At 46.5% G+C, this 27,200-nt stretch overlaps 2 protein-coding genes across 6 annotated transcripts in view; one reads left to right on the top strand and one right to left on the bottom strand.

Annotated features, from left to right (window-relative positions):
- The window catches only part of IQCK (IQ motif containing K), a 959,718-nt gene extending 945,240 nt beyond the window's left edge, over positions 1 to 14,478 (top strand). For all 3 annotated transcript variants that reach the window (XM_050775025.1, XM_050775026.1, XM_050775027.1), the window contains 2 exons: positions 12,708 to 12,782; positions 13,680 to 14,478. In XM_050775025.1, the coding sequence (XP_050630982.1) occupies positions 12,708 to 12,769 (62 nt within the window). In that variant the 3' untranslated portion in view covers positions 12,770 to 12,782; positions 13,680 to 14,478. The remainder of the gene's footprint in view (positions 1 to 12,707; positions 12,783 to 13,679) is intronic.
- Positions 14,479 to 15,185: 707 nt separating this feature from the next.
- Positions 15,186 to 27,200, bottom strand: part of GPRC5B (G protein-coupled receptor class C group 5 member B) — a 68,126-nt gene continuing 56,111 nt past the window's right edge. For all 3 annotated transcript variants that reach the window (XM_050775019.1, XM_050775020.1, XM_050775018.1), the window contains 2 exons: positions 18,059 to 18,195; positions 15,186 to 16,761 (listed from right to left, as the gene is read on the bottom strand). In XM_050775019.1, the coding sequence (XP_050630976.1) occupies positions 16,717 to 16,761; positions 18,059 to 18,195 (182 nt within the window). In that variant the 3' untranslated portion in view covers positions 15,186 to 16,716. The remainder of the gene's footprint in view (positions 16,762 to 18,058; positions 18,196 to 27,200) is intronic.

Genomic DNA, 27,200 nt, shown 5'->3' with positions numbered 1-27,200 from the left:
TACCCTTAACCTTAATCACCTCCTTCAAGGTCCTATCTCCAATACAGTTAGATGGTGGGAGTTAAGGCTTCATCATATGAATTTTGAGGGACATAACTCAGTCTGTAGCATGGCTGAGTAATATTCCATTGTATGGATGTATCACAACTCACTTATCCATTAATCAATTGATGGGCATTTGAGTTGTTTCCACTTTTTGGCTATTATGAATAATGCTGCTATGAATATTCATGTACAAGGTTTTGTATACTCATATGCTTGCTGTTTTTTTTTTTTTTTTTTTTTTTTCGAGACAGGATCTGGCTCTGTCACCCAGGCTGGAGTGCAGTGGCATGATCTCGACTCACTGCAAGCTCCACCTCCCAGGCTCAAGCAATTCTCCCACTTCAGCCTCCCAAGTAGCTGGAATTACAGGCACCCGCCACCACACCTGGCTAACTTTTGTATTTTTAGTAGTGACAGGGTTTCACTATGTTGGCCAGCCTGGTCTCGAACTCCTGACCTCAGGTGATCTGCCCACCTTGTCCTCCCAAAGTGCTGGGATTACAGGTGTGAACCACTGTGTCTGGCCAGCCTTGTTGAAGACTTCGGAGTTGAACTCAGTTTCTGCTGGGCCACACAGCATCAGGAGGGCTTTATAGGAAAGATGAGTACAGGGCAGGTTGGAGATGGGTCGGATGACCCGGTGGCAGTGAGACCAGACAAAAGTGGACAGATTTAGGAGACATTTATGGGGTAAAAACGACAAAGATGAGATCAGTGATCTTTTCTAAAAATGTAGCTTTGTTTGTAGATAAAGGTATTTCTCATCGTAGTAAGTGGTTGAAAATGTTCACGTTTTCTTTTCAGTGGACCGGGGGCTTCCTGTTAGAAAGAACTCTAGTTGAAACTCAAAGGATGTTAATTCCCATCCCCTTTCTTCATGTTTGGTAAAAACAACAACAACAGTAATAACAAACACCTTACCAAACATGAAGAAAGGGGATGGGAAGTTTTTTGTTTTGTTGTTTTTGAGACAGGGTCTTGCTCTGTCCCCCAGATTGTAGTACAGGGGCACAATCTTGGCTCACTGCAACTGCTGCCTACTGGGCTAAAGTGATCCTCCCATTTCAGCCTCCCTAGTAGCTGGGACTACAGGCACACATCACCATGCCCGGCTAATTTTTGTATTTTTTGTAGAGGTTTTCACCACGTTGCCCAGGCTGGTCTCGAACTCCTGGGCTCAAGCAATCAGCCTGCCTCAGCCTCCCAAAGTGCTGGGATTACACATGTGAGCCACCATGCCCTGCCAGTTTAGTTTAGTTTCTTATTCCCTGGAGTTTCTTGACGTTAGCCCTATCTGCCCTGGGTTCTGAGTCAGCCATCAAGATGAGTGAAGATTGTCTCGCAATCCCTAAGTACAGATTGAAATAATTTCTCAATTGTTTATTAATTTGTTACACTTGTAGAGGAGCTGTTTAAAAATAAACTGGAGGGTTTGTCTCTGTTGTTCTTAAAGGCAACATATAATATACAGAGCTTCTGCCAGTCTAAACTGGCTAACAGTTTATACCCTAAACTCAATCAGAATGCCTGGGATATTTCTAAAGGTTCCGTTTGGGCAGCGGCAGCTGAGAATGCAGTGATAAATAAAAAGTCATAAGACACGGCTGACAGGGTTTGTCTGTGTTCATTCACACCCATGACTCACTCGGCTTTTGAAGACACAGAATTTCGAAGGACAACCAGATGGTGGCTGTTTAAACTGTAGCACTAAAACTCCAATCTCAACGTGATTCAGCTAATTGCAAAATGGAGTTACCCTTGTAAATTGAGATATAGAAAGAAAATACGAATAGATCTATAAACACATATGAATAACACATAAACTAAGGCTTACTCAATGATTTAAAGAAAACCTGCTTAAATATTTGTTTTAAAATATTATATTTTCCAGTTTTTCTGCAGTAGCTGCATTACTTGTGTGATAAAAAATAATTTTATAGCTGGACACGGTGGCTCATGCCTGTAATCCCAGCAGTTTGGGAGGCTGAGGTGGGCGGATCGCTTGAGCTCAGGAGTTCGAGACCAGCCTAAGCAACATGGTGAAACCCCATCTCTACCAAGGACACAAAAAATTAGCCAGGTGTGGTGGTGCACACCTGTGGACCCAGTTACTTGGGAGGCTGAGGTGGGGGTTCACCTGAGTCTAGGAGGCAGAGGCTGCAGTGAGCTGAGATCACATCACTGCACTCCAGCCTGGGCAATAGAGCAAGACTCCATCTCAAAAAATAATAGTAATTTTATTGAATCTTTATTATGTGCCATAAAATATGTACCATTTCATTTCATCCTTTAATTCTACCGAAAGGAAGGTTTTCCTATCCTCATTTTATGGATGAGAAAGCTGAGGCTTCCAAGAGGTTGAGAGACTTGTTCAGGCCACCCAGTTGGTAAATCGTGGTAGGATTGAAAGCCAGAGCTGCCTTCTCCCAAGTGGTGTGCTCTAAGCAGCTAAGCTGTGCCTGGATGGCCCCATTGCTAGGTTTGATTTGGTGGCTTCCTTCCCCTGTCAAGACCTCAGTTTTCACCTATTAAAAACAAGCCTTTGGCCGGGCGCGGTGGCTCAAGCCTGTAATCCCAGCACTTTGGGAGGCCGAGACGGGCGGATCACGAGGTCAGGAGATCGAGACCATCCTGGCTAACACGGTGAAACCCCGTCTCTACTAAAAAGATACAAAAAATTAGCCGGGCGAGGTGGCGGGCACCTGTAGTCCCAGCTACTCGGGAGGCTGAGGCAGGAGAATGGCGTGAACCCGGGAGGCGGAGCTTGCAGTGAGCTGAGATCCGGCCACTGCACTCTAGCCTGGGCAACAGAGCCAGACTCCGTCTCAAAAAAAAAAAAAAAAAAAAAAAAAAAAAAAAAAAAAAAAAAAGCCTTTTATTGAATCTCCCTTTTTCCAGGAATCAAGACCCTTTACTTGGTCAAACCTTGATAATCCCATGGTTCTGTCTCAATATAACCAATGTTGCCACGCCCAGCGCCAAATGTTTCCATTTAAAATACTGCCTTCAAGGAGACTTTGCTCTGGGTTAACTTCAGTAACTGTTTGGAAGTCAACAACAGAAAGCCGCAGTTACTGCACATTCAAGGCTGTCACGTTCTCCCGGAATGCCTTGTGGCTTCCAAGTTGGCTTAATTTTCCCAAAAATAATGCAACACAGCATCTGGTACTGTCAAGAAATGGAGGTAAATTTACCAGGCTACTGACATTTACCCCCTGAATGTCAACATGTATTTCTTTGTAGAAAGGAATCTTCCACAATTTGTGCTTCTAGTTGGGGGGAGAGGAGAACAGATTTTTGTTTTCTTTTTTTCCTATATTATTCGAATTTTCTATAACGTATTACTCTTCATGGAAAAATAAAATCTGGGTGATATATATCATACACTCCCCTGCCTGTCTAATTTTAGGGACCAATTCTTACTCCAAGGTGGTGTCGGATGATGGTTAAGACCATGGGTTTTGGACTCAAAAATACCAAGATCAGAATCTTGGTGTGGCCATTTACTTCACCCTGTGACCTTGGGCACGTTGCTTATGGTCTCTGAGCCTCAATTTCCCAGTCAGTAAAATGGAAGTGAGGATAGCATCTACCTCCCAGGGTGGTTGGGAGGATTGTATGAGATAATTAATGTGTGTAAAGCCCTGAGCCTAGTGTCCAGCCTCTGGCTAGTACAAATTTCCTGATTAATTCTATGGTATTGTTGATAGGGACCCCCTCAGGTATGTAAGACTCTTTGAGGATCTGACTAAAGAAGGTGGGCACATTTTTGTGCCTGTTCTCTTCCTCCCCATTGTTCCTATTTTATTTTTTGTGATTGAGGTGGCCCTCACATACAGTGGGGTACACTGGTCACAGTGCAGTGCTCTGTGAAATTCTGTGCGTGAATCCAAACCAACCACCGCCTGGATCCAGATAATGAACATGGGCGGCCCCCCGCCAGCTCCCTCATGCCTCATGCGGTGTCCCCTTCCCTCGAGGTAAACTCTGTTCTGACTTCTTTCACCACAGAGTAGTTTTGCTTCTTCTCTGCCTAACTGGAAAACAGGATGAACTCCTTTGTGTCTGGCGTCTGTGTCTTCTGCTGAACATTATGTCTGGGAGACCCAGCTGTATTGTTGAGGGTAACACTAGGTTGATCTTGTATTGCTGTGTTGCTCTTGTAGCATTCCTTTGTATGATTATTGTCACAAGTTGTGAATCCAGTCACTTTTTAATGGATTCTTGGGTTATATCCACTTTTTGGCTATTATGAAAAATGCTGCTACTTTGTTGATTTTATTATTATTTTTAGAGACAGGGTCTCACTCTGTTACTCAAGCTGGAGCGCAGTGGTGCAATCATAGTTCACTGCAGCCTTGAACTCCTGGGCTCAAGCCATCCTCCAGCCTTGGCCTCCCAAAGTGCCGGGATTATAGGCATGCGCCACCACGCCTGGCCCAGTGCTGCTGCTTTGAACACTCCTGGATCTGTTTTTTGGCAGATGTAGATACTTTAGCTGTGGATTTGGAGTTACTGGGTTATAGGGCAAACATGTTTAATTCTAAGATGTTTCCAACTCATTTTCCAAAGTGGCCATACCAGTTTACATCCCCATCAGTGATGCACGAGCAGTCTGCATCTTTACCAACAATGAGTGTGATGAGTCTTTTTCATTTTAGCCATTGTGGTGGGTGTGTGCTGTCTATCTCATCGTGGCTTTAATTTCCTTAATGACTAATGACGTTGCACACCTTTTTATGTGCCTATCAGCCATTGGGACCGTATTTCATTCCTAAATTCATTTCTGCTGTTGGGATATCTGACAGGTCAGCTTGCCAGAATGATGTTTAAAGAATGAGCACCCATGCTCTGAGTTTGGGGAATACATTCTGGAACATCCGCATTGGCTTCTTCTGTTTACTTTCAAGTTCTTGGCTGTGTTTGATAGCTGAGTTTGCAACGATAAGTAACATTCAGATGAGTGACATCTTATGAATTTTAAAAGATGCTAAATGAACTACTTAGCAGCAATTCAGCTTATATTCCTGCAGTCCACCTGGGGTGAAAGGAAGCCACATTTGTTGAGTACCTTCTTCATGTGCCATGTATCGATGCCACCAGTACCACTGGTATACTGTGCCAGGCACTTTGAATGGATCATCTTTAATCTTCGTAAGGACTCTGTGAGGTGGAGATTATTATACCTATATCTCAAATGAGGAAACTGAGGCTAGGGGCAGAGGTGGGTGTCATCCAGCTATTAAGTGGCAGAGCCAGGATTTGAACGCTGCGTCTGCTTGATGCCAAAGTGTACCCTTTAGTTAGCAAGCAAATTGAGGAGGAAACGTTATTTTCCTAGAAATTTGCTAATCAGAAACTTTTCCTAGCAAACATTTCATAATTATTTCTGTGAATGGTCACCCCTACTGTGGGTGGATCTCTTGTCACTGTGACCCCACCCTGGATCTGATGATCAGGGAGCTTCCCCTGCAGCTTCTGACTGGCCACTCAACACCATTTCTCATCCTTCCTGCCTTTCTTCCATCTTTGGGCTGTAATTGCAGCAATACTGTTTAGGTGTTGATTACCCTGAGGGTCTTTTTTCTTTTGTCTGGTATATTTTCTGGTGATTCTTTTAGAAAGAGTTTCCCCCAGTTGCATTCGGGAAAACAAAAATTCACCAGTTTCCTTCTAATCATTACATCTATGTTCAGGTTTTTATTTTTTTATTTTTTTTAGATGTATTTGAGATGCTGGGTTATAACTTAGTTGAGCAATAGATGTAATTTTGGAGGTAATGAATGTAATTTTCTACAGGGCAGTTACATTTAAGAGATGTATTATGAAGATCTCACCCACAAATGATGTGGAATAGGCGTCACTTGTTCTAAAAAAATAAAAATTTTTAAAAGTAAACTGTTTCCCCACCCCGCCCCCCGCCCCACTTAGAAAGGCAGCAGCTGGGTGCAGTGGCTCATAACTGTAATCTCAGCACTTCGGGAGGCCGAGACAGTAGGATCACTTGAGCCCAGCAGTTCGAGACCAGCCTGGACAACACAGTGAGACCCCATCTCTACAAAAAGTAAAAAAAAAAAAAATCTGGACATGGTGGTACACATCTGTAGTCCCAGCCACTTGGGAGGCTGAGGCAGGAGGATCACTTGAGCCCAGGAGGTCAAGGCTGCAGTGAGCTGTGATTGCACCCTGTACTTCAGCCTGGGCAACAGAGTGACACCCTGTCTCTGAAAAAAAAAGAAAAGAAAAGAAAGGAAGGCAGGGCTGATTCAATGAAGGAGCCGTTTACATCTTAGTTTTAGAGACATCATCACGCTTAGCTTCCATCTCCAACAGACAGAAGCCTCCATGCCCTTGTGCCATCCTTGCACTCCTTGGAGACACGATTAACTTGGTATTGAACGATTTCAAATTTGCATAATGGAAATTTACAGGAAATGTGCAGCACTGTATTTTCCCACTGACATTTCTCCCTGTTTTTACACTTTGCCAAAACTTCATGTTTTGAATGGCTTCATTATATTATATCACATCAAGGTTATAGGTTATCAGATACTTAATCATTCCCTGATTGTCGGGCATTTAGGTTGTTCTCAAACTGTTACGTGGTAGAGGATGCGGAAGTGAACACCTTTGTCGTATAACATCATTGCTGCTTCTTTAATCGCAGACATTTTTACTGCCCTGGTGGGAGACATTGTGAGATCTTGGCCCTGTAGAGTTTTAAGAGCAGCAGCAGCCAGACAGCTCACAGTGCAACCTTGAGCAAGTTACATAACCTGTCTCTGCTTCAGTCTCCCTACCTGTAAAACTGGGGAAAATAATAGCACTTAGCTCACTATGACTTCGTATGTCTCAAGGGCTTCATAAGTACCATATAAGTGTTTGCTTTTATTATTTACCTGGAATCCTAGAAATCAGGAGCTAATTGAGTAAAAGATGAACATTTTAAGGTTTCTCATAGATATTGCTGATTTGAGAGCGTGAGCCAGTCTCCTCCTTGTAATCCCAGGCCCCAGCACGGTTATGGTCCATAGCTGTGTCGCAGATGATCATCTATTGAAGCAAGTTCTCTCTGCAGTGTGTGAGCATCTCCTGATTCTTACAATTTCCTGTTGATTTTTTCTGCCTCACCTTCTATACTGTGAGCTCTTTGAGGGCAAAGAAGATGCCCTAAGAATAACAATAGCTGGCTGGGTGCTGTGGCTCACACCTGTGACCCCATCATCTTGGGAGGCTGAGGCAGGAGGACTGCTTGAGCCCAGGAGTTAGAGACTAGGCTGGGCAACATAGCGAGACCCTATCTCAACCCCAGATAAAAATAAATTAACCAGGCATGGTGGTGTGTGTGTGGTCCCAGCTATTAATACTTAGGAGGCTGAAGTGGAAGGACCGTTTGAACCCAGGAGGTTGAGACTGCAGCGAGCCCTGATTTGCACCACTGCTTTCCAGCCTGGGTAACAGAGCGAGACCTGGTCTCAATAAAAACGAGAATAATAATAGCTGATATTTATCAAGTGCCTAACTCTGGGTCAGAACCAGTGCTGAGCACTTTGCATTTTGCACGGCTTGCCTCTTTTGCTTCTCTCAGCGCCCTTACGAGGCAGGTGCCATTCTCAGCCCTGGCTCACAGGTGACTCAGGCCCTCAGGAAACAGGCACTGTTTCCCAAACTTGCCCAAATCTGCCCTTTCCCAAACTTGCCAGATCAAAACGCCCATCCACAGCACTGAGGTGGAGGGGGATACTGATTCCCAGGCCTCACTCCTGGAGATTCTGTTTCTAAAGGTCTGGGGTGGGGCCCAGGAATCTATATTTTCACCCCAGGTCATCCTTTTATGCTGAGGCCCTGGCTGGACAACATTGTATGAGAGGCCGGATGACCCTGTGGTCCCCACATTTCCTGTCTTGAGCTTTAGGCATCTTCTTTATCTGTCCCGTGCTGCTGACTGGGAGGTTTTTCTCTGGGCCGTGAATTGAGTTCTCAGTCCTGTCACTCACAGGAACAGGAGAGGATAAGGGCGACCACGAGGAGAAGATGTACCGAGTCTCATTAGTATGCAAGGCCCTTCTTGTCACATTGCCTTTAATTGAAGCTGAAGGGCTGGCATATCTCTCTCTGGGATTTTCCACTCTCTCAGCCCTTCCGGAACTGGCTGGGCACCAGCCTGCCGAGAGGGACAAGGGCAGCATAGGGGCACCGAGGCATCTGTCTGTTGGTGTTGGAAGCCAACCACGATGATGTCTCTGAGCTAAGGTGGAAGCTGCGTTCCTACAGCATCCTGGCTTGCTTCTTCTCCCCTGCCCCTCACCCCTGCTTCCCTCCCCTTTTCCTCCCTCCGCTGATCAAGTACCTACCTGTGCAAGGCTGTGTTCTGCCAAGACCCGGAGAAAGACCACCAAGTAGAGATTTTATCTGTTGCTCAATTTTTAGCAAAGTACTGCATCCCCAGAGGCAATGACTTTGAACTTCAGCTGCTCCTCTGGCCTCACTTCTGTATCTGGAACAGGTTTCTATGGTAATAAGATTTTTGATAGGATCTACTGATTTCCTGCCATGATAGGTGAGGGTTAGGTTAGATTCCATCCCTCCCCTTCCCACCCAAAACAGCTAAATCGTTCTTTTCCATTCCTTTATTGGTTGGCTTTGTAATTTCAAGAGATATACAAACATACCTATTTCTTTCTACCTTTTGGGGGGTGAAATATATGTACAACAGTGACTATAAAATGCATATAACAATAAATAAAACATTTGTGGAGGATCGCTTGAGCCCAGGAGTCAGAGGCTTCAGTGAGCTATGATCGCACCACTGCACTCCAGCCTGGGCAACAAAGCGAGACCTCTTTACAACATTTAACAAACCAACCAACAAACAAACAACAGAACACTGTCAACACTTTTAAAGCTCTTCCCCCATGGAGCCACTTCCCCCACTATTGTGATAGCTGTTCTCTTGCTTTTCTTTGGAGCTCTTTTCACCTTTCTATGTATCTCTCAGCGTTTAGATTTGCTATAAATAGAATCACACTATATGTATCATTCCGTGCCTCTCTTCTTTCCTTCAACGTTTTTAAGCTAATTCACGTTGATGTGTGTGGCTGTGGCTCGCTCATGTTCACTGTTGTATAATCACTGGTCAAGTAGACCACAATTGGTTTATCCAGTCAATTGCTGATGGACATTTGGGTTGTTTTCAGGTTTTTGCTATCACGAGCATCCTCCTAGTACATGTATGGAAGGGTTTCTGCAGTGGGATACAGGAGTGGAATCGTTTGTATTCACTGTCAGACTCAGTTGCACTTGGTAACGCCAAGCAGTTTTCCAGTGTGGTTGTGCCTCCAGAGATGGTGACCTAATTGTGAAGGGTGTTCAAAACTCCCCAGGTAATTCCACTGGGAGGCTCCACATCCCACCTTGATTTCCAGCCCATCTATTCGAGATAACGTCTCTCAGCCCTCCACTGTGAACAAGGTCCCCAGCTCATTCCCTTCTGCTCTCCTCTGTCAAGATTTCTGAGTGATGATCTAAAGAGATACTAAGGGGCCTTTTCCCAGGCAAAGTCTACGCGTAGGGAGTAGGCAACAAGGTTGTCAAGGCATGGACAGGAACTGGGTGAAACACCAGGACAACGGCTTGCAGGTGAATTCTTCCTTTAGGCAGTTGAAGAAAGCTAAAGAAAACCCAAGGGCTAGGGAATCCTCCCAGAAGCCAGTCCTTCCCTCCAGCTATTAATTGCCTCTAGCATCTGTCTGTCTGCCAGTTATCTCTCTCTCTCTCTCTTTTTTTTTTTTTTTTTTTTTTTTTTGAGACAGGGTCTTGCTTTGTTACCCAGGCTGGAGTGCAGTGACACGATCTTGCTCACTGCAACCTCTGCCTCCCTTCAAGCGATTCTCCTGCCTCAGGCTCCCAACTAGCTGGGCTTACAGGCGCCTGCCACCACACCCAGCTAAATTTTGTATTTTTAGTAGACAGGGTTTCACCATGTTGGCCAGGCTGGTCTCAAACTCCTGACCTCAAGTGATCCACCTGCCTAGGCCTCCCAGTGTGCTGGGATTATAGGCGTGAGCCACTGTGCCCGGCCTGTCTGCCAGCTATCTCTCTAGCAGCTTAACCTGTGGGACTCACAGGCAGCCAGCATGATGCTTAGAAGTTGAGGGGAATTCTGGACTCCTCAGGGTCTTACAGTCACGTTTCTTTAAAGGGATTCTAAGTCCCATCTGTGTCTCAACCCTGGCTGAACCTTAGCAACACACGGGAGCTTTACCTAGGTACTGATGCCCGGGCCCCAGGGTAATTACATCAGAATTGCTAGGGTGAAACCCAGGCACCAGTACATTTCAGAAGCTGACCACGTGATTCTTCCATGCAGCCAGGGTAGAAAACCAGTAATCAGGGGTCTCCAACTTTAACTAGCATCCATCAGAATCACCTGGAGGCCTTGTTAAAATGCAGATGGGTGGGCTCCACCCCCAGTGTCTGGTTCTGTCTGCCTGGAAAAAGGCCCTGAATTTGCATTTCTAACAATTTCCCCCTATTGCAAATGTCCCCAACGTGTCCCTAGAGAGCCAGCCTGATCCATCAGAATCACCTAGAGGCCTCGTTAAAATGCAGATGGGTGGGCTCCACCCCCAGTGTCTGGTTCTGTCTGCCTGGAGAAAGGCCCTGAATTTGCATTTCTAACAATTTCCCCCTATTGCTAATATCCCCAACTTGTCCCTAGAGAGCCAACCTGCAGGTCTGAAGTTATGCCTGATGCTGGCTGCACTAGTTGACCTGCGTACCTCCCTGGGAGGATCCAGGGCAGCCCCTCTTCATCTGACTGTGCTGCCCAACCCTGTTACTTGTCAGGCTGCTGGCTTCCAATAGGCTACGGAAATGGCAGATGCTACAACTCAGGACTCTCCCCCAATCCGTGGTGAGTTGTTAATCGCCAGCATCTCAGGGATCAGTGAGATAGTGGGACAGTCTTTAGGGAGGTGTGGCGCATCCTTGACTATGAAGGGTCAATGTCATCGTTAATAGGGTCTAGATGCACATAGGGTTTTCACTGTGGTTGCCCACAGAGCTTCCATATACACGGAATAAAAAAGGTATATACCTTGAAAAAATGTTTTAAAATGTCCTGTGACCACAGGCTCCAAGTATTAAAAATATTTTTTTCTGATTTGTGTTGCTAATACGATTATTAGTAGTACGCAAAACCGAATAAATACATGATACAATTTGATAGTTGTCAAACGTAGAAAATAAGGAGACTATGAGGGCCCTCATTTTGAACTGACTTCTTGTTTGGCACCTGGGGAGTTTTTACACACCAGGCCAGGAATGACAGAAGGAGGGGAAGCTGATGATCTGGAAACTGATTTCCTTTTAATGAACCATGACCAAGAACCCTTGCCCTCAGTTTGAAGACTGCAGGGCTGGTCTGTGTTGCCGAAGGCACTCATCCCACCTCCATCAGAAAATAACCACAGTAGAGCCAGGTGTAGTGGCTCACACCTGTAACCCCAGCACTTTGGGAGGCTGAGGTGGGTGGATCACTTGAGGCTGGGAGTTCGAGACCAGCCTGGGCAACATGGGGAAACCCATCTCTACTAAAACTACAAAAATTAGCAGGGCATGGTGGTGCACGCCTGTAGCTACTAGGGAGGATGAGGCAGGAGAATCTCTTGAACCCGCGAGGCGGAGGTTGCAGTGTGCCGAGATCTTGCCACTGCACTCCAGCCTGGACAAAAGAGAGACTCTGTCCCCAAAAAACAAAAACAAAAAAATGCATTTCATGGGATGATGTACATACCCACCTCTTTGCCACATCTGGCTGGTGCATGCCCTTAGTTGCTGGGAGGTCAGGACGAGGGCAGGTTCACTTGAAACCTCAGCCCTACATAGTAACAAGCTCAAACACCCTTTTTACCAGAACCATGCTCTCCACAAATCATGAGAGCCTGTGGCCTGGCTCAAACCACCTTTCAAGACATTCACATATGGGTAAGCAGCACTTGGACACTCCAGGCAAAGATGTATTAAAAGAGAGGGTCTTTCCAAAAGGACCCCTACCGCACCCACCAAGGGACTGGGTTTCCATATTTAACTGGGGAGAGGCTTTTATCTGTTGGGATTAATTCCCCTTACACACAGAGCCATGCCCTGTATATGGAGCTAACTTTCCTGTTTGGCAGACACAGGAAATCACCGAGATCAGGTTCTTGGTCCAGACCGCGACATAAGAGAAAAGATTTTCTCTGACCTTTGCGTTGACCCCAGTGATACCCTGAGTTTTCCATTTTGGGTGGCTGGAGAACAGGGTGTGTGGTGACAGATGGGTTTGAGTGGAGAGCCTGGAATCTGTCATCGTCTTTAGTAAAATTGCCTTCCTTCAGTACCCTGACCGGCAAAGCACACTTCTGACCTCTTTCTGAACTGAATTAAGAATGGCCATGCACAGTCCGGGAAGTGGTTTTGAACTTTCAGGTGCTGTCCTTATAGCACAATGGGCCTGTGTTCTTCCCCGTGGATCCATGGGGCCGGAACCATAAATAGCAGGCGCACAGTGGGTTTTGGTGCAACTGACCTTGTCCACACATCAGAGTTTCCGGTTTCCCAATGACAAGCCTGTCTATGTATGTAAATGGATCCTGACTTTCCCTTTCTTTTCTTTGCAGTGAAATGCAAAATGGAGGACGATGTGGTACCTGCAGGCAAAATGAAAATTCCATCGTCTTAACCACAGCTAAGATGTATCTTTGCCCATTCGAGCACAAGTTACCTCGTGCAAGGAAAATGTCCAAAGTATGCTTTCTGTCTTGTGATTTCTTTAACAAGACTTGGAACATATGAAAATGGAATCCTTTCTGTACAAGACGGGATTCACTGCAAACAAGCTTTAGTGCAAATAGTTTAGAAAAGAAAGGACCAGTCTTCACTTTCTGCATTATCCTCACATTTTATTCATTCATCCAGATTATTTCTTCAGTGCCTCAGGAGTATCCTTCTACACCAGCTGCTGTTAAAATGTACAATGAACTCTAGTCCCAAGGGATACAGAAGTGCTCTTATTACCAGTTTTCCCACTCTTGGCCGCTTTTGCAAAGATCCATATTCTAATTTAAGTCCCCAACCTCTGAATTTGGTTTTAAGTTTACCTAGTGACTGACCACTCTTTTTATAACAAAAGACCTTATACTTATGATCATTTCCATAGGAGACCACCCCTTAACTTTTACTGCAAACCCAACAAGATGAGACACTTAAACCCAGACAGATGTAACAAAGGATTTCTGTTGTCTGAGTCCCAGAGTATTATATAGAAAGTTTCTGCTTTTATGGGTAAATAAGCTTATTATCTTAATTTGTTCTGTGATTTGCCGTTAACCAAGATTCTCCCATTTAAAATGCCACAGATTGAGCCTCAGGGCAGATCCGAAAGCCTAGTAGTTAGTTGCATTGAGTTGTTTTCACAAGCTACCACACGTCTTAAGTAAATAGTAAAGCCTTTATTTTTGTGTTAAGAACAGCATTTTGAAAATAAAACCTATCTGCCCATGCTTTACAACCTTTTAAATTTGTAATATTTATATAGTCATGTATGGTACATATTGATTGTCTTGAAATTTCTTTAACTTCTTTTTTATAAGTATGCAACAGTCAGCCAGGGGGAAGATAAAGTTACATTATAAAACACACATTAATGCATTTAATAAATATATATTATCTATCAAAAATGAGCCTTAGCTCTTCATCAATTAATAAAAAGCACCTGCTGAGGACTCCTGTAAGCTGGTATCATCATTGCATCATTGGATTATAAAAGCCACAATGCTCCCTTTCGGCTTGGAGTTTGGCCTGAGGCGTTCAACTCAGCCTTGGCCAACCAAGACCACCACCCGAATTCATCCGTGTTCAGTGGGCCCTGACGGCATCTGGGCTAAAAAAAAAAAAAAAGCACTGGGCACCCAACTTCCAACAGCCGGATCTTCAACTCTGGAAACCCTGGAGATGCACAGAACTTCCCAGTCTGTAAGCTGTCAGAGCTGACTCCCTCTCTTCCCACCCTCCATCTCCAGTGGGGAGAAATCCAGGCTAGAACGACAATTTTCTATTAAAAGGGGGGACAAGAGTGGCTGTTATAGTCCCAAAGCGATGTTAATAACCAGACACGGAACGATTTGTGCTTACAATGAGAGATTTTGATCACAGATGCTCTCCTTCCAGGTTGTTTTCCCTAAACAAGTCTTGTTTACACAAACAGATCTTAAAGAGAGGTGCCATTTAATTTTGTCTTTAAACCTTGCTCCACGGGGGGCAGCTGGCTGCTACAGTCTTGGCAAAGATGCCGCTTGGTACTTTTCAGGTGAAGTCATTAGAAAAAGAACAGCTCTCTCCCCTCTCCCCTCGCTCCCACCTCCGCCCCCATTATGAAGGGGTTCAGCCCACTCTCAACCTTAGAAGCCAAAATAAAACAAAACCCTAAGTGCAATAACAGATCAGATTTAAAAGGGGGGTAAAGGTCTCATTAAGTGAGGCTTCCCATGGCTCAAAGATGGCTCTGTTCTTAGGTTGGGGAAGCGTGACTTTCCATGGCAGCCATTTGTGCTGTGCTCACCTTATATGCTTGGACAATAAAGAACTTAGAAAACGAACGTGTGAATTGCTCCATCGTGTGAATGGTATCAGAAAGCTCCAAAGGACTCCAGAGAGCGGGGGTGAGTAACCATCTCCTGGCACGAGAATGTGTAATGCTGTCGTTTTTCACTGGACGGGACCGAGGTGTTTGAAGATTTCTTTCTTTTCAGAACACCAGGTCTGCATGCAACCGCCCCCACCCCCACCCCAGGTCCTAGCTTCATTCCCTCCCACCCCTCCCCAGGACTCTTACGTTTTCAGTCCACGCCATGACTGGAACGGGATTCTCTAGAAGCAAGCACATGCTCTGGGCAGAGGCGGGTGCTTCCGGGGAGGTCAGGTGGGGGCGGCATTCTGGGGCCATGCGTTTTCTTCCCCATGCGTGGTAACACAAGGAAATGCACTAGCTGTTAAGGAAAACTCCAAGAAGGGCCACACAGGGAAGGCCAGATTGGCCTTATTTTCCCCAATGCTTTGCAAGGATGGGGTGGGGAGGGGAGACAGCAGAGACTAGGGCCTTGAGAAGTATCAAAAGGTTTATTAAAACATACTCAGCTCAGACGTACTGGCTTATGAAGAGGTCAGTCCTCCCCCGGCCCCCAAACGCTAACCTTTTTCATTTTTCTTTAAAGGTTAAAGGCTTATGGGTAGTTTGATAGAAAAAGCAATGTAGTGATTAGAGTATCTGCAGAAGGACCCACCCTCATGTATACATTCCATGCCGTCAGGTTAAAACTCTTTGCTTTGAATCGATGCTAGAGGTTATGCTGGCCAAACAGTGCAGAGAACATGGGGGCTTTGAATGGCCGAGATGTTCAAAATGCTAAATAACAAAGGAATGACTTGCTCAGGACAGATGGAAACCATGACAGAAACAATGGGCTTGGAAAAGGGCCGTTTTCATGGAACCTGCAGAAAAACCAAAACAAAATATCCCCCATACCCTCCAAAAGCAACAAGAAACCCTCATGTGATCCATTCCACCCGGGAACTTTCACCATATCAACGGAAAGGACCCGAGGTGTCACTGCTTGCAAGGCAGCGGGAGGTCATCTCTGCATCCTAGCGGGCACCCCGGAAGCCCTACTAGGTGGCATCATCACAGAAAGCCTGCCGTGGTGCCTGCCTTCCAACCTGCCTCCTGGAGGTGCTTTCAGCTGGTGACCGCATTGGAGCTCTTGAAATGAACAAGGGAATAAAATTGGGAAAGGGTTTGGAGAAACACCCGTAAGTGTAGGAACAGGGCGAGATGATCAAGGGAAGAAGGGACTGCTGCCCCAAGCCAGAATATTTCTATGGCTCTACAAGGGAAGGGGGTGGGGCCTGTGTTCTCGCCATAGATGCTAGAGCAAGAGCCCCATAGAAGGAACAGTGGTTGATCACTTTCCAAATGTGATGGTCACTTCATCTCCCAGAGGGCCTCTTCTTTGGCACATGCCAGGGTCCCTCCACCTCTACTGGCTATAAAGCTCACCCCACGATTCAGCTGGGCCTCGCCTTGGAATCCCGCCCACTACCTCAACTCTCTTGACCCCCCTGAAATGTGCAAACCACCAGGCAAGCCGGTGGCAAAGTCCCCATTTGTCCTCCTCAACGCAACGGTCATCTCCAAGAGGCCACCTGGGGTCCAGCACTTGCTGGGGAGGGGTGACAGAGTGGGAGCCCCCCACCTTCAACCAACACCAGCCTGGCCCACCAGCTGTGAATTTGGTTCTGTTCTACCCCCAGAGGATGAAACAGTCTTCCCAGCCACATTTTCGAGTGAGCCTAATACTATTTGCAATTAGCTTTGCTTTAGTTTGCGGGGATTGAGGTTGGTCTGGTATTATGTGTCTGTGTGTGTGGCAGGGGAGGGGCGGGCAGTCGGTGTTAGCTTTTCAGTTCGTCAGTGTTCACATTTACACGAAATCCCCTTGGCTAGGATTTCCAAATTTCCTGGCTGTGAGGCGGCCTGGTTCGGCTACTGTTACCGATTTCTCCCTCAAGAAAGACACAGCCAGGGAGGGAAATCGGTAAGAGAGATTCTGATTCTCTGGAACTTAAAGTCTTTCACCAAAGGTGTCTTCCTGTGTGACTTGGCGGAGCAGTTGGGATCTGGAATAACACATAAGGATAACACACTGAGAACTCTGTGCTTTGCAAAATCAACATTAGAAACCGATGCGTAAACAACGTGGCAAAAATAAGTTACCTTGCTTTTACCTAGATGGGCCGACTAATCCCAGGAGAGGCAGCAATGACTGTGTGTCATGCTGCTGTGGTTCTTGGGAAGCCCAGCTCCCTTTTCTAGAATCATCCACCCCCAAGGAATGTAAGTTCAACTCATTCACTTTCTGTCTTGACTATTTTTTCACACACCGGCCTTGAAGGAAGCAGGAGGGCTTAAGAGTGACGGATGGGGGCTTTTCTAACCATATTTATTATAACACACAGGCCGAATGCTTGTGAATCAGGCTTTTCTTGGCACGGGACAATAAAACAGCCCAGTGGTTGGCAGGGGGTTTTAAGAATGCAAATCTGTGATTCTGTCTTTGAGCCTGTTCCAAACCAATGCAAACCAATGCCTAGCATACCATTCAAAAGGCCAGGAAAACCTAAATTCCCTCTAGAGATCAAAGACCATCCCTAATTTACATCAAAAGAAAAAAAAACACAAAAAAGAATGTTCAGGTTGAGTTATGGAGTTGGAACATGATATAAAGAATGGAAACCCAATTTACACATGTAAACTGGCTCAGGCCTTGTTTCTGAAAGAAGCATGTAGCTATGTTTGGAAATTAAATGTGGGGATGAGAGTGCATCTTTGGATTGCTGGAGAAACAAAATAATGTCATTCCACCGAGGCAAACGTAAACAATGACAATTCTGCTGAAGGTCTGTTTGGCATCAGATAGTAGTAAACCTGCTTCTGTGTTTGAGGGAGAGAAATAGTAACTCCTTCAATTTCTTAAGACTTCTCTTAGGGAATGGGAGAACCTGGTACCCAGCTCGGGGGAATCAACAGAGGGGTGACCGGGGACCTTAAACTAGGTTGGATGTCAGCAAAATCTGCTAGGGGCGCTCCCTCATTCTAGGCTTTTTCCAAGAGTCACCTCCCAGGGACAAAGCTGGGGCACTGCATCACGAAAGCCAAATAATTCAGTTGGTGCAACAAGGATTAGGAACTCTTTCAAACGAATCTACAGATGGTTTTCTAAATAGAGGTGGGTATCCCGTATGTGGAGAAAGGGGGTAGAAAGGGAAAGAAGAAAAAAGCATTGCATGCGTTTGAGCTGCGGTCCTTGCAGGCCACATGAGCAGCCTCCACGGAGGAGTATGTCCCTGTTGAAGCTGCTCCCCCACACCGTAGACTCCTAGGCTTCCTACCCCCACATCACATCTTGATACTTACAGTGCCACCGTTCAGCACGACGGCCATCTCAGTTGGCTGATACACGTTGCTTCTAAACGGAGCGCTGGGTCTTTTCCCCAAGCTGCCACTCGGTCTTTTTCCCAAGCTGCCGTTGGGAAATCCTGCTGTTCGGAGAGCTGGGGGAGGGAGGGATTGGCAAGACAACATCACCAAAAAAAAAGACACAATTTTGTTTTCTTCCTCTGCAACACCACCACGCTGCGGGCACCCCCATCCACCCAGCCCAGTGGCTCCTCCCCTTTGTCACAAGCCTGATTCAAAACAAAAGTCACAAAGGGGCTTTGTTCTCAGGCTCTCTAGGAGCCTGACCCATCTCAGTGGGTTTGGGAAAAGCTGCTGTAGAGACCAGGGGAAGGAGGCCCATGGTTGGGCCTCTAGCCTTCCCCAAGCCACGCAGCCACTGCAGGCCATGAGTGACAGGCGCCTTCTCACTACAGAAAGCCATTCATGTAAAGTTCAGCATCACGCTACTCAGAACTGCTTGCTGTGTCTGCACACACACTGAGGAGGAAGCTGCTAAGAGTCTTCACTGGAAAGTGACCAGGGATGAGAACAGGGAGACTCTAACCACACGTGTAGGGTTATTCCAAACAAGAATAAAAGGGAGACCTAAAGCCAAGACGCATGTCGGCACTTTTTCCCTCTGAAAGATGGGTAGAACCAGTGTTCCTTATATACTGTACTTTTAGAGATTTGAACTTCCTTTTAGTTAAAGAAAAACTAACATGAAAAGACATGGAGGAATCTTAAAAAAAAAAAAAAAAAAAAAAGTAGAAGCCGGGTGCAGTGACTCAAGCCTGTAATCCCTAATCCTAGCATTTTGGGAGGCCAAGGTGGGTGGATCACTTGAGGTCAGGAGTTCAAGACCAGCCTGGCCAACATGGCAAAAACCCCTCTTTACTAATAATACAAAAATTAGCCAGGTGTGGTAGTGCGCACCTGTAATCCCAGCTACTCGAGAGGCTGCGGCATAAGAATCGCTTGAACCTGGGAGGTAAAGGTTGCAGTGAGCCAAGATTGCACCACTGCACTCCAGTGTGGGTGACAGAGTGAAACTGTGTCTCAAAAACAGAAAAGTCTTCCCTGACTTCCCGGAGTCACTTTTCTCGGTAAAAAGCAACAAGAGAGTTTGTTCTTGTTTTTTGTTTGTGTGTTTGTTTTGCAAATTACTTGGGGCAGGGACCAAAATCAACTTAGTTATACAGTTAAGCTTTACAGAGTGCCAACCAGGAGCCAGGCACTGTGCAACGTACTTTCTATACATTAACCATTAACTCATTTCATTTTCTTCCTTTCTTTTTAACTCATTTCATTTTCATCGCATGATAGGTCCTTTTTTTTTTTTTTTTTTGACAAGCTCTCACTGTTGTCCAGGCTAGAATGCAGTGGCACGATCATAGTTCACTGCAGCCTTGGACTCCCAGGCTCAAGCGATCCTCCTGCCTCAACCTCCTGAGTAGCTGGGACTACAGACACACGCCACAATGCCTGGATAATTTTTTAATATATTTTTTGTACAGATGGGGTCTCACTTTGTTGCCCAGGCTGACTAGATGTACTTTCATTATTTCCACTTTGCTTGGGGCACAGAGAGGTTAAGTAACTTGCCCAAGGTCACACAGTTGGTAAGGGGTACAGTCAGCATTGGGACCCAGGCAAGGAATCTGTGTTCTTTTTTTTTTTTTTTGAGACAGAGTCTCACTCTGTCACCCAGGCTGGAGTGCAGTGGCATAATCTCGGCTCACTGCAAGCTCCGCCTCCCAGATTCAAGCGATTCTCGGGCCTCAGCCTCCTAAGTAGCTGGGACCACAAGCACGTGCCACCATGCCCAGCTAATTTTTGTGTTTTTAGTAGAGACGGGGTTTCGCCATGTTGGCCAACCTGGTCTCCAACTCCTGACCTCAAGTGATCCACCCACCTTGGCCTCCCAAAGTGCTGGGATTACAGGAATGAGCCACCGTGCCCGGCCGGCATTCGATTCTTATAGGAGCTCAAACCCTATTGAGAATTGTGGATGCGAGGGATCTAGGTTGCGCGTTCCTTATGAGAATCTAATGCTTGATGATCTAAGGTGGAACAGTTTCATCCTGAAACTGCCCCCCAACCCCCCCAACCTTGGTCCATGGAAAGATTGTCTTCCATGAAACCAGTCCCTGGTGCCAAAAAGGTTGGGGGCAGCTGCTTTGGCCTACTCACATTGAATTTTTTTATTACTTGCAACTTACTTCAAGAAGCCCAACTAACACTGTACCCAGACCTGGGCCAGAGAGAAAGGCAAGCAAGGCTCACCCACCTTGCTTAGGACCTCTCCTAAGACAAGGAGGTCCCATTAGGAATCAAAGCTCAAATGGCTGAATGCCAGCCTTTTCTTGCATAGACCCTGCATGTGATGCTAGGCTGGCCTTGCCCCCAAAGCCAACTTGGGGCCTTCCCGCACAAAGCAAAAGGTCATTTTAAATAGGCCTTGGCCCTAATGAGATCTGAGAGCCCAAAGCCCCTAATACAGGAAAGAACACTTTTCTTTCTTGCTCTGTTGAAAGTGAACATTTCATGTGTCTTGTTAACGCTTTCCAAGATGTGATCCGAGGTGCTACATCTCTCAGTGTATTTTAATCTTTTATCACATACCTTATGCCTTGTTGATACTTATTAATAAGCAGCAGGTGAGGTTGTATATATCTGAGGTCTCACTCAGTGGAAGGATATAGGGCGTGGAGGCTTCTGGGGCTTGGCAAAACCCCAGGCCAGCCTGGAGAATGCCCTTCCCACCGCATAGCATGTCAGGGATGGACTCTCAAAGGAAGAGAGACCAAAAGGCTAAAATGCAAGAGAAACTGGGCCAACCATAGCTCCTCAGCACCGGCTATTCTGTGAGACCCAAAAGCTCAAGGATAAGGCCTCTGCCGCATGGGGCCTGGTTCCTAAAATACAAGCTGGCTGAGGTCAGCACCAAAGATGCCAACAGCTGTTCCTCCTGTGGTAAGGGAGCATGCCAGTCCCCAGCCAGCAAAGCAAGGGTTTCTAGAACAAAGGCCATCTAGCCAGGACTCCAATTTAGCCTTTTTGTGGGAGTTTTGCCCGGTCTCATAGGAATTTTTTTTTTTTAATCAGGGTCTCTGCCTCAGGCTGGGGTACAGTGCGTGAATATGGCTCACTGCAGCCTTGACCTCCCTAGCTCAAGTCACCCTTTCACCTCAGCCTCCCAAGTAGCAGGGACTACAGGCACACGCCACCATGCCTGGCTTATTTTTATATTTTTTTTGTAGAGACAGGGTCTCCCTATGTTGCTCTGGCTGGTCTCTAAATTTCTGAGCTCAAGTAATTCTCCTGCCTCAGCCTCCCAAAGAGCTGGGATATAGTTGTGAGCCACTGCGCCCAGCTTCATGTGAATTTTGGTGGACACACATTTGGGATGATTCAAAAGAAGGCTATTTTTTAAAAAGTCTGACAACACCCAGGATTGCTGAAGAGGTGAAGAGATGGGGCTTTGATGCATTTATCAAGGGGAAGAGCAGTCCACTGGTCTACCTTTCTGGGGTGCCATCTGGCAGTATGTACATTAATTCCTCACTTAATGCCATCAAAAGGTTCTTGAAAACTGCAACTTAAGTGAAGGAACCTACAAGAGGTCCTTGAATAGTGTCATTGTTTTGCTAGTGAAATTGATCAGGAAAAAGACTGGTTTTATTACACATCATTTCACTTAAAGTCAGTTTGCAAGAACCTGCTAATAATGTCAAGTGAAGATTTACTGTATCAAGATTTGAAGTGCAGACTCTTTAACCCATATCTAGAAAATCTTTTTGCAAGGAGTGAATTGATTAAAAGCCTGAAGATGAATGCATAAGAATGTTCATTGCAGCACTGTTTATCATCGAGAGCCAGAAGCAGGCAGAAGATTCACCAGCTGAAGATCAAAAAATTAAGTAACAGGGCCTAATGGCAAGCTCTGCATCATTGAAAGGAGACTGTAGCTCTGCAGTTACTGATCTGCAGTTACCTCCGTAACACTGATTTAAAGTAAGCACGCTGAAGAACATCACTCAGACCAGTGGTTTCAACCTGGTTACATCTGAGAATCACTTGGAGAGCTTAGAAAACACCTAATCCCAAACTCAGACTTAATCACAAGTGAGCAAGCATTGTTTTTTTTTGTTTGTTTGTTTGTTTGAGATGGAGTCTCACTCTGTCGCTCAGGCTGGAGTGCAGTGGCACGATCTCAGCTCACTGCAACCTCCGTTTCCCAGGTTCAAGCAATTCTGCCTCAGCCTCCCGAGTAGCTGGGATTACAGGCATGTGCCACCATGCCCGGCTAATTTTTTTGTATTTTTAGTAGAGACGGGGTTTCACCATATTGGCCAGGCTGGTCTCGAACTCCTGACCTTGTGATCCACCCGCCTCGGCCTCCCAAAGTGCTGGGACTGCACCCGGCCAAGCACTGGTAATTTTTTAAAGCAGCCCAAGTGATTGTAATGTGTAGCCTGGTTAAGAAGCACTCTGCCCTATTGTGTGTGAGTGTGGAAGCAAACCATTGCCCCCGGGCAAAGGGATTTTAAGCAATTTTTGTTTATTATTGTTTTTTATTTTTATTTTTCATTTGAGATAAAGTCTCCCTTTGTCACCCAGGCTTGGGTGCAGTGACGCGATCTCAGCTCACTGTAACCTCCGCCTCCCTGGTTCAAGCGATTCTCCCATTCTCCTACCTCAGCCTCCCGAGCGAGTACCTGGGATTACAGGCATGCACCACCATGCCCAGCTATTTATTATTATCATTTTTTTTTGGATTTTTAGTAGAGACAGGGGTGTCACCATGTTGCCTAGGGTGGTCTCCAACTTTTGAGCTGAAGCAATCTGCCCGCCTCAGCCTCCCAAAGTGCTGGGATTACAGGTGTGAGCCACTGCACCTGGCTATTATTTTTACTTGTTGAACCTACATGATTCTGCTGATTCTGTATGATTATTGTTGCTTATTTGCCACCAAGAAGGAGTGATAAAGGATTTTTGTTTTGGAAAAGAAAGAGGGGAATGGAAAGACAACTTCCTTGGCTTTGGAATGTGTCACTGTGAAACAGATGTGAAACAGGGTGGGCGGCACCTCCAGACTCTCCATCACCCCTGCGCCAGCCCCAGCTCTGCGGACACCAACCTGGGTCCCAGAGCCCTTGCATCTCTGGATCTTATCTGGCTATAAAGTCTTGGCTGCATTTTTACAAGAAAGGATGTAAGTAATGGAATTCAGGAAACCAACTTCTTCTCTTCCTGCTCTGCCGTGTATTTATAGCTTACGCTTGAACAAGCTGCCTGACATCCCTGGGCTCAGTTTTCCACTCTGTAAAATGGGTCTGATAGTCCTCATCTTTCCAAATGCACAGAGTTGTCCTGACACCTCAGTGAGACGAGCGGCGCTTAAGTGCTTTATGAAGAGGAGGGTAATTCCATGGCACAGGGGTCAGGCATGTGGCCTCTGGAGCTATCCCGCCTGGGTTCAAACTCTTGGCTCTGCCTGGATTTAAACTCTGCCTCTGCCTGGGTTCAAATTCCGGCTCTGCCTCTTGGGCAAACTGCTTAGCCTCTCTGTGCCTCAGTTTCCTATCTGCAAATCAGAACTCCTGGAGTTACTGCAGAGATTAAAAGAGATCAGTCACTAAAATGCTCAGAATGATACTGGGCCCCCAGGAAGCCCCCAGCAGAGGTTAGTTATCTTACACTGTAAAGGCCATAATACTTGGGTAACTCTGGCATCGTGGTTTTACTTCAAGAAAATGGAACCATCATGTTCAACAACACACTGGTTCTTCACCTTTTGGGGTCATGGGTGGCTTTGAGAATCTGACAAAGCCATAGAACAATCCCTAGAGAAACATATGTTAAAACCTCTTCTCCAGTGTGATGATATTAGATGGTAGAGCCTTTGGGAGGTGATAAGGCCATCAGGATGGAGCCTTCATGAATGAGATTCATGTCCTTATAAAAGAGGCTCCATGGCCGGGCGCAGGGGCTCACGCCTGTAATCCCAGCACTTTGGGAGGCCGAGGCAGGCAGATCACAAGGTCAGGAGTTTGAGACCATACTGGCCAACATAGTGAAACCCCGTCTCTACTAAAAATACAAAAATTAGCTGGGTGTGGTGGCATGCACATCTCGAGTGTCCATCTCAAGTAGTCCCAGCTACTTAGGAGGCTGAGGCAGGAGAATTGCTTGAACCCAGGAGGTGCAGGTTGCAGTGAGCTGAGACCACACCATTGCACTCCAGCCCAGGTGACAGAGTGAGACTCCATCTAGAAAACAAAACAAAATAAAACAAAACAAAAAAAAGGGGCTGGGTGCAGTGGTTCATGCCTGTAATTCCAACACTTTGGGAGGCTGAGGCGGGTGGATCACCTGAGGTCAGGAGTTTGAGACGAGCCTGAACAACATGGAGAAACCCTGTCTCTACTAAAAATACAAAATTAGCCGGGTGTGGTGGCGCATGCCTGTAATCCCAGCTACTCAGGAGGCTGAGGCAGGAGAATTGCTTGAACCCTGGAGGTGGAGGTTGTGGTGAGCCGAGATCATGCCATTCATTGCACTCCAGCCTGGGCAACAAGAGTGAAACTCCATCTCAGGGAAAAAAAAAAGAAAGGAACACATGAATGCATAAAAGTTTGTACCCGTTTCAGGAGTTATTGCGATTTTTGAGTTCCGTGGGGAGTTTGGGCCAGCAAAGAGATGGCCCGACCAGGACCCCAGGAACTGACCAGCTCCTGATCTCTGCTCACCACATTCCCTGAAGGGCCCTCTGGGTTCCCAGTGCTGATCTCTGTCCTGATCCCTATCTTCTGGCATCCCGGGGAGCCAGCCTCCAAGCTGGGCTGACTCTGCCATCCCTGCCAAATTTCAACAAACACGGGCTTGCTGACTTGGAACTTCATAGTAAGAAGAGAGCAGCTGATAAAAGCCACACTGGGATTTCCAGCCCTATCTAGCCCAGGGGCTACTGGCGTTCCCTCCTGTAGGTTTGGCCAGTGGGAAGGGGCACATCCAGGTGGGAAGGAGGGATGTGGATGGCCTTGGATAGGATGAGTAGCTACTGAGCATGGCCCATGCACCAGGCCGCTGGGTGAATGTCACTCAAGAGGGAATCATGATAATCTGAAGTCCTCGGGCAAGTCATTTAACTCTCAGAGCCTCCATTTATTCACTCATAAGATGGGGATAATAACAAGACCTACCTCATTAGTTGGTAGTGAGGACTAAAGAGCTAATGCAGGTCAAATATTTACAATAGTGGCCGGGCGCAGTGGCTCATGTCTGTAATCCCAGCACTTCAGGAGGCCAAGGCAGGCGGGTCACATGAGGTCAGGAGTTCGAGACCAGCCTGGGCAACATGGTGAAACCCTGTCTCTACTAAAAATACAAAAATCAGCCAGGTGTGGTGGTGGGTGCCTATAATCCCAGCTACTTGGGAGGTTGAAGCAGGAGAATCACTGGAACCTGGGAGACGGAGGCTGCAGTGAGCTGAGATCGCGTCACTGCACTCCAGTCCAGCCTGCTGGGTGACAGAGTGAGATACTGCCTCAAAAAAAAAAAAAAAAAAAAAAAAAAATGCACAATAGTGCCTGACACATAGTTAGTGTTCAACAAATGATGACAATACTAGTTATTATTATTATGAATGCTGTAGCCCCTGATGCATCTTCAAAGAACCGAGAAAGCGCAAGTTTATTTAATCTCTAGTGCTGGGACCCTGGCTGACTGCCTTCAAGTAATGATTCTAAGAGATACTTCTCAAGTGTCCATAGCAGGGGATTTGGGTTCCTATATCACATCCCCTAGGCAGGTCCTAGTGGGTTCCTATGCCACATCCCCTAGATAGGACCTCACTTCTGAAGCCCCCTGCAGCAGTAGCAGATAGCCCTGGGTACCCAGAAAACGTCCATCTCAAGTGCCCAGCAAATCTGTTTTTCTGCCTTGGAACAGATGATACTTATCCACCCCAGTCACCAGAATTATAGGGGATGTTAATAACACTTGGAAGCCCAGTGCTATGGCTCATGCCTGTAATCACAGCACTTTGGGAAGCCGGGGTGGGGGGGAATCACGTGGGCTCAGGAATTCGAGACCACCCTAGGCAACATAGTGAGACTCCGTGTCTATCAAAAATAAAAAATAAGTTAACTGGGTGTGGTGGTGTGTGCCTGTGGTCCCAGCTACTCGGGAGGCTGAGGTGGGAGGACTGCTTGAGCCCAGGAGGTCAAGGCTGCATGAACTGTGATTGTGCCACTGCACTCTAGCCTGGGCAACAGAGCGAGACTCAGTCCATAAAGACAAAAACCAAAACCAAATAACACTGGGAGATGGGAGCTGGTGGACAGATGCCCCAGCCTCCTTTCCTTCCTGGACCAATTCTGAGGCTCATTCAGCCTATGTCCTCAGAGAATTCCCAGCACGAATGAGCCCCTGTTGCCCGTGGTGGTAACTGGCTCATTAATGTACTTGTTTTATCATCTCTGCCTTCTCAGTCTCATTCTCCCTGCCCTCTCCCTTGCAGGGACCACCGCCCCACTAAACCACCTGCACTGGAGCCCTTGTCTCAGATTCTGCTTCCAGGGGAAGCCGAGTAAGATGCACAGAGAACACAGCAGGTACCAAGAGGGCTTTGTACTCACTGTGTTCCTTCTCCTAACAGCTCTATGAGGTACAGTCTCTTACTATTTCTAGTTCACAGATGAGAAAAACTGAGGCTTATAAAAGTAATATAATTTGTTCAAAGCCACAACAGAGGCAGAATTTGAACCCAGACATCTGGCTCCAGGGCCCAAATTAGTACATTCCTGGTGACTGAGGTAGGAGAGGGTATGGGAGCCATTCCCGCTGTGGCCCCCAGCCACATCCATCCAGCACATGGGTTGCAGACTCAAATGCTTGGGGGAGCCAGGGAATTAATGTTACTATGCTACATAGCAGCTGGGTCAGGAGCAATAGAGAGTGGTGGAGAGTGCAGTGAACAGAAAAGTGGATTCCCGTCTGAAGGGCAGCCACAGCTCCAGGAGGGGCCAGAGGCAGGGTCTTCTAGTGCACATGGTCTCAAGTCAGTTTCAGACCATTGCAGCCCAGTGGAAATGTTGGTCCAGTGTTGCCA

The sequence above is a fragment of the Macaca thibetana genome, chromosome 20 (assembly GCF_024542745.1).
Source record: "Macaca thibetana thibetana isolate TM-01 chromosome 20, ASM2454274v1, whole genome shotgun sequence".
Taxonomy (NCBI): Eukaryota; Metazoa; Chordata; class Mammalia; order Primates; family Cercopithecidae; genus Macaca; species Macaca thibetana.
This window is presented reverse-complemented; position numbering and strand designations above follow the sequence as displayed.